The 10,902-nt window shown below is 59.4% G+C and overlaps 2 protein-coding genes across 3 annotated transcripts; both read right to left on the bottom strand.

Annotated features, from left to right (window-relative positions):
• Positions 1–250: 250 nt before the first annotated feature.
• Positions 251–5,839, bottom strand: ENTREP3 (endosomal transmembrane epsin interactor 3). Of its 2 annotated transcripts, none has more exons than XM_055324539.1 (12): positions 5,090–5,839; positions 4,834–4,890; positions 4,595–4,705; positions 4,370–4,489; positions 4,105–4,212; positions 3,409–3,584; positions 3,181–3,280; positions 2,797–2,866; positions 2,062–2,616; positions 1,415–1,483; positions 1,066–1,319; positions 251–974 (listed from the first exon to the last, which is right to left on the bottom strand). In XM_055324539.1, exons 1-12 carry the CDS (start codon positions 5,312–5,314, stop codon positions 801–803), a joined length of 2,019 nt encoding a protein of 672 aa, XP_055180514.1. In that variant the 5' UTR covers positions 5,315–5,839; the 3' UTR covers positions 251–800. The 2 variants fall into 2 exon arrangements, with proteins under 2 accessions (XP_055180514.1, XP_055180515.1); XM_055324540.1 differs by having other exon boundaries at positions 3,409–3,581.
• A 559-nt stretch (positions 5,840–6,398) lies between these two features.
• Positions 6,399–10,675, bottom strand: SCAMP3 (secretory carrier membrane protein 3). The gene is made up of 9 exons (XM_055324104.1): positions 10,474–10,675; positions 10,067–10,144; positions 9,379–9,501; positions 9,171–9,291; positions 8,613–8,741; positions 8,017–8,176; positions 7,811–7,912; positions 7,120–7,237; positions 6,399–6,860 (listed from the first exon to the last, which is right to left on the bottom strand). The coding sequence occupies exons 1-9, from the start codon at positions 10,537–10,539 to the stop codon at positions 6,714–6,716; spliced, it is 1,044 nt and encodes a 347-aa protein (XP_055180079.1). The 5' UTR covers positions 10,540–10,675; the 3' UTR covers positions 6,399–6,713.
• Between the last annotated feature and the right edge of the window lie 227 nt (positions 10,676–10,902).

The raw sequence follows: 10,902 nt of genomic DNA, 5'->3' as shown, positions 1-10,902 counted from the left end.
GAGACAGAGAGAGAGAGAGAGAGATGCAGAGACACAGGCAGAGGAAGAAGCAGGCTCCATGCAAGGAGCCCGATATGGGACTCAATTCTGGGACTGCGGGATCACACCCTGAGCCAAAGGCAGATGCCCAATTACTGAGCCACCCAGGCAACCCTTGAGGTTTTAACTATGACTATGAGTCATAACTATAACTATGAACAAATTTCAGTGGTGACAAAGAATGATCCAGAAGAGAAGGGGAAAACTGAAATGTATTGAGGACTTATTTAGTATATTAAGAGCTTTACAAATATTCATCTTCACAATGTTTTACAGAGCAGGCAATTGAGGTTAAATACTTTGCCCAAGGTCATGCAGCTAGACGAGGCAGAGCTGAGAGCCATCCAGATTTCTCTGACTCTTCATGCCTTACCACCCCATCACACAGGCACACGGCCCTATATGCTGAAGCACTGGGATATGCCTCTGCCCTGGCTATAGAGTCCCTGTTGAATTGGAGAGCTTTCATGCTAGGGGATGGGACTTTTATTTTCCTCTTCCAATGCTGTAAGCAGGGGTCTCTCCCCCTCAACAGCCTGAATACCCATGCAGCACAGGACAGAAGCTTTCCCAGTCCAGAGGGGCCCAGGAAACAGCAGGAGCCCCCAGAGGTAGGAGGCAAAGGTATACTTCGGGGGGTGTTCAGCGGGTTTCTTTGTGTCAGCCAGTGCATGGGGTGCTAGAGGTTGTTGGTCCCAACCATCTGGTGCCTGTGGCCCCAGCATTCATCTGGATATGTTCAGAGTGGCAAGAAGCCCAGGTCAGAGTCCAGTCTCCCGGCTGCCCCCACTGAGGCTGAGGCTGTGGGGGCGGGTACCCCGTTCTAGCCGGCGGCCAGACAGGAGGCGCCGCAGGGAAGAGCCGGAGCTCAGGTCACCACAGCTGCGAAGGTGGAGGCTCTCTCGGCCTGGTCGGCCCCATGGGCTCCGGGGCACCTAGAGGGGGGCACAGGACAGAGCATCAGTGTGGTTCAGCCTGAAGCTCCAGGCTTTCCTAGGTATCTTCCCAGGTTCCCATAATTCCTACCTGCTTAAGCCCATGGGCCCCATTCCCACTGGGGTCTGGGGCCTTCTTGGACATCTGAAAGAAACGAGTGACCAAGCCCCGGCCTGGCCAGCTGCTCTTTAGGTCTCCCAGGGAGTGGGCGGGTGCAGGGCCGGAGGGCAGGGGGACTTTCTGAAAGGTGGGCATGGGGCGCCGTTTCTCAGCTGAGCGGGCACGAAGCAACTTGGGCGAAGGGCAGCGGGCTAGACGGAAGAGGCAGGCTTCAGAGCAGAGCCCTGGAGAGAGAGGAAGAGGGAAGATGGGAAGGAGGTGCACAAAGGGCCAGGCAGCACTCCCTGCCCACCCCCAACCCCCCAACCACAGGCCTGACCTGTATCTGCGGAGGAAACGGAAGCAGCTTCTTCCTCAAGCACTTTGGTATAAAGGTCCCTGAAGTCAGCTGGAGAGTAGAGGGAGGGAGTGGAGGTGCCCTGTGGATACGCCCACCGACCCACAGCCCTGCTTGGAGAGACTCAAGCCCAGCCCCCACACTCCATCCTCAACCAAGGAGGCACCACCTCTGCCCACGTCTGCCAGAAACCTGATGGTAGAGCCCAACGACACAGGGGCCAAAGCGCTGGTTGGCAGCGTGTGCTCCACCTGCCTGATACCTGATGCCTCAGGGCAGGGATGAGCACCTTCTGTGCCAGTGCTCAGATCCTCCTGGCATCACCTCATTCCTCAGTAACTATAGCACCTGGGCTGCACGCTGCTGCTACACCCCATTAACAGGCAGGAAGCCGAGGCTTGGGGGTTAACTAGTTCCAGCTGTGAGCTGTGGAATGTGTTTTCAGAAAACGTCCTCCTCTCTTGGCTACTCGGCTACTGATGGTGCTTTAGGAGGTGTCTACTGCAGGAGTGACCTCGCCCTTTCTTCCTCCCCAGGCACCTCACAGCATCCCTGAGGCCTGGGGGTACCACGGGCCCTCACTGCCCTGCCTGCCCCCTCCTGAACCTTGAGGGGTGTGGGGTGCTCACCGGTGTCGCTGGAGGTGGTGATACCTGGGTCACTGTGGGACCGAGGCAGCAGCAGCGGTGGTGGCACAGGAGCCGGGTGAGGAGGCCGCTGCCCCGGGGGGGTGAGGGAACCTGAGCTGTCGCTGAAGCGGCGAGTGGGACCGCGGCCTGGAGGGGCTGTGGGGGCTGGGGGCCGGCTGCCTCCCCGGGGGACCCGCCGCCTCAGCTCAGGGAAGCAGGGTCCCACCCAGGGCGGCCAGCCCTCCAGCCGGTGGCAGCTGCGGGCGGTCGTGGGGGCGCCCAGAGGCGGTGGGGCCTCAGGGGCAGAGCAGGAGTAGGAGCGGGCAGCCCGTGGGGGCCGCCGAGGCAGGGGGCTGTCCTCGAAGGGGCCCCGTAGGCCGCAGTCCAGGCTGAGGCAGTAGCCAGCTCGGCTGCGCTGGATGGAGCGGAAGAGCACGTAGTCGACGGATCGCACGGAGCCCTGCAGCTCCAGCAGGCAGGAGTCCTCCGATGGGCTGGAGCCCCCGGGGAAGTCACCAATGGCTGACAGCACCAGAGACCCGCTGTCCATGGACACTGTGAGTGGCGGCAGTGGGCACGGGGTGGCATCAGAAACCTGGTAGGGGCCACTTCACCTCCAGTTCTCCCCCCCCCGGGGGGGTGCTGGTCAAGTCCAGAAACCCCCAACCTGGCCCCACCCACCTCTGTTCTCCCAGGCAGCCCAGCTGGAGTCCACCCTCCCGGTCTTCTGCTCACCATCTACAATGGAGGCCACGCGGTCGCAGATGCAGGAGCTATCGTGAAGCTGAGGATCAAACAGAGTGGCCTGCAGAAAATACAAGTATCAAGGGGCCAGCTGGTGTGATGGACAGAACTCTGAAGACCGAGATTTCAGGCCCGCTTGGCCACTCTGTACAGGTCAGTTATGTGGGCCTCAGTTTCCACATCTGTAAAATAGAAGTAATAGTTCCTACCCCTGCCCCCACCAAATCAGGCTCCAGGGAAGACCAAAGATGACCATGGATGTGCTGGTGCTATCAAGATGTGACAACTGCTGTTTCCCTGTCCAGCGACAGCAGCTCCCTCAGCTTTTCAGGCTCTCTCCCCAGATCCCCAGCCCACCCTAAGCCCTGCTCTTACCTGGCTGTCTCCTCGTAGCCCCATGACAGCCTCATAAGAAGGGGGGCAGTCGGTAGGGTACAAGGGCACTGGGCTGTCCATGGAGCCATTGTAGGTGATGCTGGCAAAATGAGGGAGAGTAAGAAGCTTGGAGAAGCATTCCTAATCCACAGTGCTCCCTCCCCACCAGTCCAGGCTGCAGCCCCAGCTCCCTTCCTCAGTTCCCAGTAGGAACCCACCAGGTCTCACCTCTGCGCATCTGTTTCGGAGCTACAGGTGTACTCTGGGGGATAGTAGGGCGGAGGGGGTACTGGTGGTACAAATTCTTCCAAATCCAGCATGGTGTGCAGGAGAGGGGCTGGGGGTGACGATGCACAGCCCAGGGACCCCAAAGGGCCAGAGACTGAGCGCTCAGGGGCCAGCTGCTGGGGAGCAAGCAGGTCAGCAAGCCTGGTTTCTGGGAGTCCAGCTCCTAGGCTCCCAAAATCTTCCATGTTTTCCTGGCCCTGCCCTCTCCCTCAGCCAGAACTGGCTCCTCTCTGCCCCAGCCATCTAGAAAGTCCTCCACTTTATGGGCTTACCTACACTCAGAACTGCCACCTGCCTTCTGTCCCCACTAGAACATCAACCCTTTATCCTTGTCCCCATCTAGGATCTTCTGGACTCCACCCAAGGGCAGTCCCATTGTCTAATGTTCCCTCTCTGGGCTGACTAGCATCACATAATTCTCTCACTCCTCGTCCTTCCCCTCCTCATCATTCCTTGGACCACCTAAATATCCCTACACTAGACACATATATACACTAGAGATCCCTACACTATACTGCCTAATAAGTGGTGCTCAGAAGCCCAGCACTGTAGCCACCATCCCCTCAAGCCCAATCCCAGCACACACACATCCCTACCCTCATCACACCTGCTCGGCTTTGACCCTGGCCCCCTCACCGTGTGCACGAGGTCCAGGGAGAAGATTTGGATGCAGCAGATGATAGCTGAGAGGGTACAGATGATGGCGGCACAAATGGTCAGCCCACAGACACTGAAGAGCAGGTTCTGAAAGCAAGAGTGGAAGAGGGATGTGAGCGGAGCCTAAGGAGGGGTGAATCTCACCAGTTCTCGGTCCCTGAGGACCCCAGAAGGGGAGGCAAAAGTGAAAGCCAGAGAATGATAGGAGAGAAAGGAATGAATGAGGCAGGGAGAGCACGCTCACCTTGAGGGCTCCTCGGGCTTCGTCACAGGTGGAGTTAGAGGCAACTTTCAGTTCCTGGCCTGACTCTGGGCAGGGCCGGAGGAGGGGAACGGAGGGGCAGCACACACAGACCTTTCCTTCCTGGGTGGCAGTGAGGAGGGTGAAGCAGCCCGAGTCAGGACAAACCCAGGTGTCCTGCACAGCTCCCCCCACCAGTTCTTTCAGGCTTTCCCTCCTCAGTCTCACCATGGAGCAGTCTTGGAAGTCTCGGGCCAGCTGAGCATTCTTACAGGAGAGAACAGAGCCAGCCATGCTGAGCATGACACAGAGCACGGAAAGCAGGGAGAAGAAGGAGATCTGGGGGAAGCAGGTGCACACTCAGGGCTGGAGCCCTCATTCAGGCCAGTTCTCTTCTTGGCATAAGTGGGCATCCCCTCCGGTGCTGGGCACCTGACTCCCAGTGGGCACCAGACCCCAACACCTACCACTAAAGTGAATGGCCGCTTCCAAGACACAACGCCAACTACCCCGGAGAACGCCAGCTGGGGACAGAGTGGGTACAGGCTCAGCCTGGCAAGGGGGAGGCACATGAGTGAGCCCCTCACCACAGGGCGTGCCCAGCCCTGTAAGAAGACAGAAGCCCAGAAGAAGAAGGAGAGGCCAGCATTTGGACTGGCAGCTAATATGGAGGGGTGGGACCCCAGGAGCCTACCCCACCCAAGGACTGTGCGCCCAACTCACCGAGAACCCAGCCCAAGATGGGCAGGACCTCTTGATGCTCTCAGTGGTGGTGACGGAGGAGGCCACCATGCTGAAGGTGACCACCAGGACGCCCAGGAGCACCTGGGCCAGCCCTAGCGTAAGCAGGGCCTGCAGCCAGGGTCGGTGGAGGCGGAGGTGGGTAAGGCCCCGGGTGCTGGGTCGGCTGGTCAGCGAGCGGCTGGAGTCACTGGGTGAGGGCATCATGCCTGCTGCCCGGTTGCCTGCGCCTCGCTCGGCCTCCACTGTCGCTTGGGAGCATCTCAGAGGCGCCCAAGGCCCTCTCGTCCCTCCTCTCCACCCTCTTTGCTCTAGAACCCACCTCCCGGATGGGGCCCCTGAGGCATGGCCTAGAGCATCCAGCTGGGCGGGGGCCCAAGGGAGGGGCGTCGCGGAGGGATCGCGGAGCGCTCCCTCCCCACCGCGGGCACCGGACGGGCACCGTGCCCGGGACGGCGATGAGGTCGCTGGGGCGCCGGCTCATCGCATCTCCCTGGAGAACAGGGGCGCCGAGAAGGGCAGGTCCAGGAGCGGCCGCGGTCCGGAACCCAGGGAAAGGCGGGGAGGGTAGAGGCGAGCAGGGTGGAAGGAAGAGGGGAGGGGTCCTGGGGTCCGAGACCGTCTGTCGGGGAGAGGCCGCGGCGCCACCGGCTGCGGGGCACCCCGCCCCGCAACCCGCGACACGCTGCGCTCCCCAGCCCGGGCGGCAGCAGGTCCTGCCCGGCGGCGGGGGCGGGGCGGGGGCGGGGCAGCGCGGTGCACCCCGGGAGTCCGCGTCGGCCTGCAGGCCCGGTGCAGGGGGGTCGGGGCGGGGCTACGCGGGGCATCCGGGGTGTAGGCGTCGGCCCGCAGGCCGGGGGCAGGGGGGCGGGGCGGGGCAGGGCACCCAGGGAGCCAGTATCTGCCCCCGATCCTGGTACAGGGGGGCGGACGGCAGGGGTGGGGCGCCCCAGGAGCCCACGTACGCCCGCAGGCCTGGTGCAGGGGGTGCTCTGCCCGCCTCCCCGGGCCTGGGGTCCGATCCCAGCCCCGCCCAGCCTCTGGGGCCCTGGGCCTGCAGCGTCCCCAGCAGAGGCGGCAGCACCTTCCGGGTGTGGAGCGGAATCGCCCAGCCCCGCCGCCCCGCCCCGCCCTCCGCAGAGACGGTCTGCTGGCTCCCAAGCCCTACCCGACCTTCCCCTGGAGTTCATTCTGCTTCCGCTCCGGTCCCTGCCCCTGCCCCTGCCCCCCTGCCGCACTCCCTTTTGTCTTCCAAATGCCTAGTTCTCAATAAAAATTCCGGAAAGGGGGCTGGAGTTCCAGTTCCACTTTCTTTTTATTTAAATAACCGAAGCAACAGCCTTGGCACAGCAGAGGGAAGCTGGGTTGGGGTGTGTGAGAGGTGGCAGTAGTGTGGCCTATTCGGGGGGGTGGCAGGGGTAGCGGGACTGGGTCACTGTAGGCTCCCCACACCCTTAAGTCAGGGTCAGCAGTTATGGCTGCGGACCTGGGGGCATGAGAGGAGACCCCAAGTAGTGACGGATGTCTCACCAAGCCCCAGAGCCCTCAGGGATGGGGGCTAAGTGCGCTCCCTCCAGTGGCAGGGCCAGGGCATCCCTGCCAGGACTCATGGGGCTCGGAAGGCATTTTCGGCAGCGCCAGCGGCTGCGTTGGCGGCGGCAGTTCGCACCGCGGGGTTGGAGAAGACACCAGCAGCAAATTCTTGCTGGGCTTTCTGAAAGCTGGCACCTGTGCGGCGGTACAAGGAGTGGATCTGCAAATAGACAGCAGAGATGATTGCTGTGCCCGCCGCCACCCCAACCTAATGCCTACAATACCACCACTCACTCACCGCTGCTTTCACTTTTCCTTCTTGGCCCCCTCCCTCCCAACACACTCCCTGGGAGGTCCATTAGCTGAGAACCTGCACGTCTTTGGCCAGGCCCTCCCAAGTTCTTCCAGAGTGACCCAGCCAGGCCCCTAGGGGCACATGATCTCACTCTTCAGGCCCCACCTTCTACACAGCCCCTCACCCGCTTTAGCATCACAATTCCCAGCACAGCTATGCCAGTGAAGAGCAGGGCAACCAGGAGCATGATCACAGCTACAGCCGTGTTGGTCTTCAGCACCACCAGAGCAGAGATCCAGCCACTGCCAGGAGGGGAAAGCAGGGGGCAGTGAAGAGGGTGGCTCCCAGCAGGGCCTCTGTCCTTCCAGCTTCTGTACCCCCTGCCAAACGGCCCTATCCTATTCCCCCCCCACCTCCCCCCCACCAGCCCTCACCCCCACCCCCTGGTCGGTCCATCTCACCAGGGTCACTCCCCCAACTCCCACCACTGGGCAGCTTTCCAAGTACCACAATCCCAAACCACATCTACTGTTCAAAGTTTAATTCCAGTTTCTGAACAATCAGCTCCCAGCTATCCTCAGTCCAAAGAGACCTTTTGTTGAGCAGTCTCTGCACCCTCTTAAAGAGCACTTACTCCTACTTCCTCTAGGAAGCCTTCTCTGATTGACCGCATGTGCGTTTCCCCTTCCCCAAAGCTAGGCCTGTCTAGAGTTCTGACTGGGCCCTTTCTATCCTGCTTCTTTCATTCAACTGGCACCTCCTGAGAATTAAAAACCACACCTTCTTCTGAACAACTCCTACCCCAGTACTCAGTGCTGACTTGGTCTAAAGGAATGAGGGGAAGGGCTGGGGGGGTGGACAGCAGCCTCACGGACCTGAACCCCCAACCTGGGATGCCAATGGCCTGGAGGACAAAAAGCACATCCTGGACGAAGAAAATGAAGAAGAAAACGAAGAAATTGAATGAACTGTCACTCCTGCAGGCAGAAAAAATGGGGAGAGTGGGAAAAGAATGAGAGTAGGAGCAACAGACGGGCTGGGCTCATCTTGGGCTCTCCACCACCCCCACGTCTGAACTTACCGGAAGGCCTTATACATGGGGCGGTACCAGCACACAAAGGAGCAGGGAGTGAAAAGGAGGACCCAGAGGATAGAGAGCCCAAAGCCTGAGCCATTGCTGGTCTCCACACAGAAACTGGCCAGGCAGGCAAGAAAATTCAGGAGAAGGGCCAGCGTGCTGCCTAAGGGACAGAGGTACAAGACACTGAGCGTGGGCTGCAAAGGCAGCTCCTTCCCGTATGAGTCCATCACACGACAGTCACCAAACTATGGCAGAGTAACAAAAGGAAGCTTCTGCTTTCACAAAATCCTCAACAGTGGAGACAGATTCGTATCACACATGATCACCTTTGCAAAAACATTTAAAGGACTCAGAAAACACGTAGGAGGACAAAGAAAGGGGAAGGAGATAAGAACATGTGCTTTCTAGAAGATGGGAGAACAGGTTTTATGTACTATGAAAGGAGTAACCCAGGAAAATTCCTGGAGAAACTAGCCTTAAACTCAAAAGCTGAGCAGAGATGAAATGCTGAGTTCTAGGTGGGTGGGCTCCAGGGCAGAAAAGATGTAAAGTCATTACTTTTACTCTTCCTCCAAAAAAGGCTTCTGGCTACTCACACATCCAGAGGTAGTACATGGTAGATACGGTCTTCTGAAATTCTTGGGGGATCTCCATGGAGATGTCCTGGAAAAAGCAGGGCTGGACTGGGCAAAAAGAAGGTAGGGGGGGCCAATTGTTCTGTCGAGCTGTAAGGCAGAGAAAGAGAGCAGGAGGACCCAGATGTGAGGCAGAGACCAAGAAAGCAATCACCCCTTCCCTTCTGCCCGAGTCCTCTCTTCTGTATCCAATTGGGGTCTGAGGAGACGAGGGAGAGCACGACTACTGATGATGGTATATACTACATTTACAACTTTTAGGCATGATGCCAAGCACTCTGTACGGATGATCTTATTTAATTGCCACAACAATCCTGTTAAACAAGTACAAATGTTATCTTTGTTTTACAAGTAAGAAAACTGAGACTCTCAAGATGAAGTAACTTACCTAAGAGATCCTAGGGAATAAATAATAGCACCCAAATTCAAACTCAGCAACGTGGCTCCAGAGTCCATGCTCTTAGGCTGTTTTTGCTTCTTCCAAAGTGCCAAATACATCCCCACAAAGAGCCCCCTTACCAGCTGTGCCCCCCAGGGCAGCATGCTGCAGTTCCCGCTCCCTCCGGTCCAACTCCTCGGCCTTCCGGTTGAGCTCCTCCTGCTTCTTCAGCAGCTCAGCAGTGGCTGCAGCAGCTGAAGCCTGCCCAGCAAGTGCAGAAAGGAGACATGAGTCCTCTGCCCAGGTCTAGCCCCCACGCCCCCACCCCCACTCGCACACCCTGTTTACCTGGGTGCTGTAGGAGCCATAGTTCTTGGGTTCTGTGGGGCTGAGCTTTCTTGACGACTGCAAGGAGGGCGCCGAGGGTGAAGGCAACGGGGCAGGGGCAGGAGGCTCATAGGCCAGTGGGGGCTGTTGGTTTTGTTAGACATTAGGATCATCCAATCCCTCTCAACTTCAGCTCCAGAACCCATTCCCCAACGTCTCCCCCAGAGTCAAACCTCTGTCAGAGAATTGTTCTCCAAGTTAGGGCAGCCAGTGTCACCCTGCACATCCTATCCCTAAGTCAGGACTCATCTACCCAACCCAACCCCTTCACTTTTTAAAGCTCTTAGCATTTTCTGTTCTGTAGGACCAACAGGTCCGGTCCTTCTCATCCCTCGCCCTCTGAATGCACGCCTAAGCATAACTGGTTTTCTCAACTCCTACCAGCCTCACTATTTTCTTCAAGGAAGCCTCCCCAGACACAGCCTTGGTTCAGGCGTTGCCAGTCTCTAGATCCTCCCAGGACTGATGCTCAGAGCTCAAATGGAATGGTTGGCCCTCCATCTCCAGGAGGGTTAGGTAAGCCAAAGCTGACGGGCCTCCACAGGGGGCTAAGGTCCTTTGCATGCAGGAAAGTCCTGTGTTTCCCAACAGAGTGGGCTCACTGGCATATCCTCCCCTCCCCGCCATCCTGTGTTCCCCCGAATCTCACCTCCCGGGTCTCAAAAGGGTTGTAGACGTCAAGAGTGGCATACTGCGGGCTGGGTCGGTGCTGGATTACAGCTGGGTCCTGCGGGCAGAGGGCCGGGGCTCAGCTGGCACCTAGTGCCTCTGGGGGGAACTCCCCGGGCCTCTTCTGATACCGGTGGCTCCAAGCACTGCATCTTGGAGGCCACGCTGTTGTCCCAACATTTGCTCCTCCATCCTTCACCCCACACTGCTAGCACGAGCTCCTTATAGGGGCACGGCCCGCCCCCAGGGTGCTCACTGGTCTGGAGTCACCGTCACCCCCACGTGGCGGCCCTTCCCCGGAACAAATGTCAGGAATGGGAATACAAGTTAGCCCGTCCAGAACCAAGAAGAGTCAACCGAACTAGCCAAGGAAGGCCGGCGCATCACCTGAAAGGGGTTGTCAAGCTCGCCGGGCCCGGCGAAGGGGTTTTCGCCGTCTCTGCTCTGAGCCATGTTTGCAACTGCGGCCTGAGCCGCCCCTGCCCTCCACGCCCCTGCACGGCGGCGGCGGCAGCTCCCTCCGCTCCTCCCGGTCCGCCGGCTCGGCTGTGCACGGATTGGCCGCGAAGGCCGGAAGGACCCCGAGGATCCCCGCAGCGGCGGCGGGTTGCGCCTGCGCCCCGGTACAGGCGAAGACGGAAGCACCCACGTGACGCCAAGCCCCGCCCACGCCCGAACTACAGCTCCCGGCAGCCCCGCGGCTGGGATTCAGCCCGCCCATACGTCCGGCGGGAGTCCTGCCTTGGCCTCTGGCTGGCCCGGGTTCCCACCGGACCGCGGCGGCGAAGCACCCCGCCCACGAGCACAACCCTCCCA

This window comes from Nyctereutes procyonoides, unplaced genomic scaffold (assembly GCF_905146905.1).
Source record: "Nyctereutes procyonoides isolate TBG_1078 unplaced genomic scaffold, NYPRO_anot_genome, whole genome shotgun sequence".
Lineage (NCBI taxonomy): Eukaryota > Metazoa > Chordata > Mammalia > Carnivora > Canidae > Nyctereutes > Nyctereutes procyonoides.
The sequence above is the reverse complement of the archived record's forward strand: the minus strand, read 5'-3'. Positions and strand labels throughout refer to the sequence as shown.

What these genes read in the sequence shown, in the direction of transcription:
- SCAMP3 (XM_055324104.1), bottom strand. Translation starts at nt 10,539, where the DNA reads ATGGCTCAGAGCAGAGACGGCGAAAACCCCTTCGCCGGGCCCGGCGAG. An exon ending in ACCCTTTTGAGACCCGGGAG is followed by an intron (nt 9,502 to 10,066) that starts GTGAGATTCGGG and finishes CAAAACCAACAG; the next exon opens with CCCCCACTGGCCTATGAGCC. An exon ending in ATGGCTCCTACAGCACCCAG is followed by an intron (nt 9,292 to 9,378) that starts GTAAACAGGGTG and finishes CTTGCTGGGCAG; the next exon opens with GCTTCAGCTGCTGCAGCCAC.
- ENTREP3 (XM_055324539.1), bottom strand. Translation starts at nt 5,314, where the DNA reads ATGATGCCCTCACCCAGTGACTCCAGCCGCTCGCTGACCAGCCGACCC. An exon ending in CCCTGGACCTCGTGCACACG is followed by an intron (nt 3,585 to 4,104) that starts GTGAGGGGGCCA and finishes CTTGCTCCCCAG; the next exon opens with CAGCTGGCCCCTGAGCGCTC. An exon ending in GGGCCCATGGGCTTAAGCAG is followed by an intron (nt 975 to 1,065) that starts GTAGGAATTATG and finishes GCCCCCCTCTAG; the next exon opens with GTGCCCCGGAGCCCATGGGG.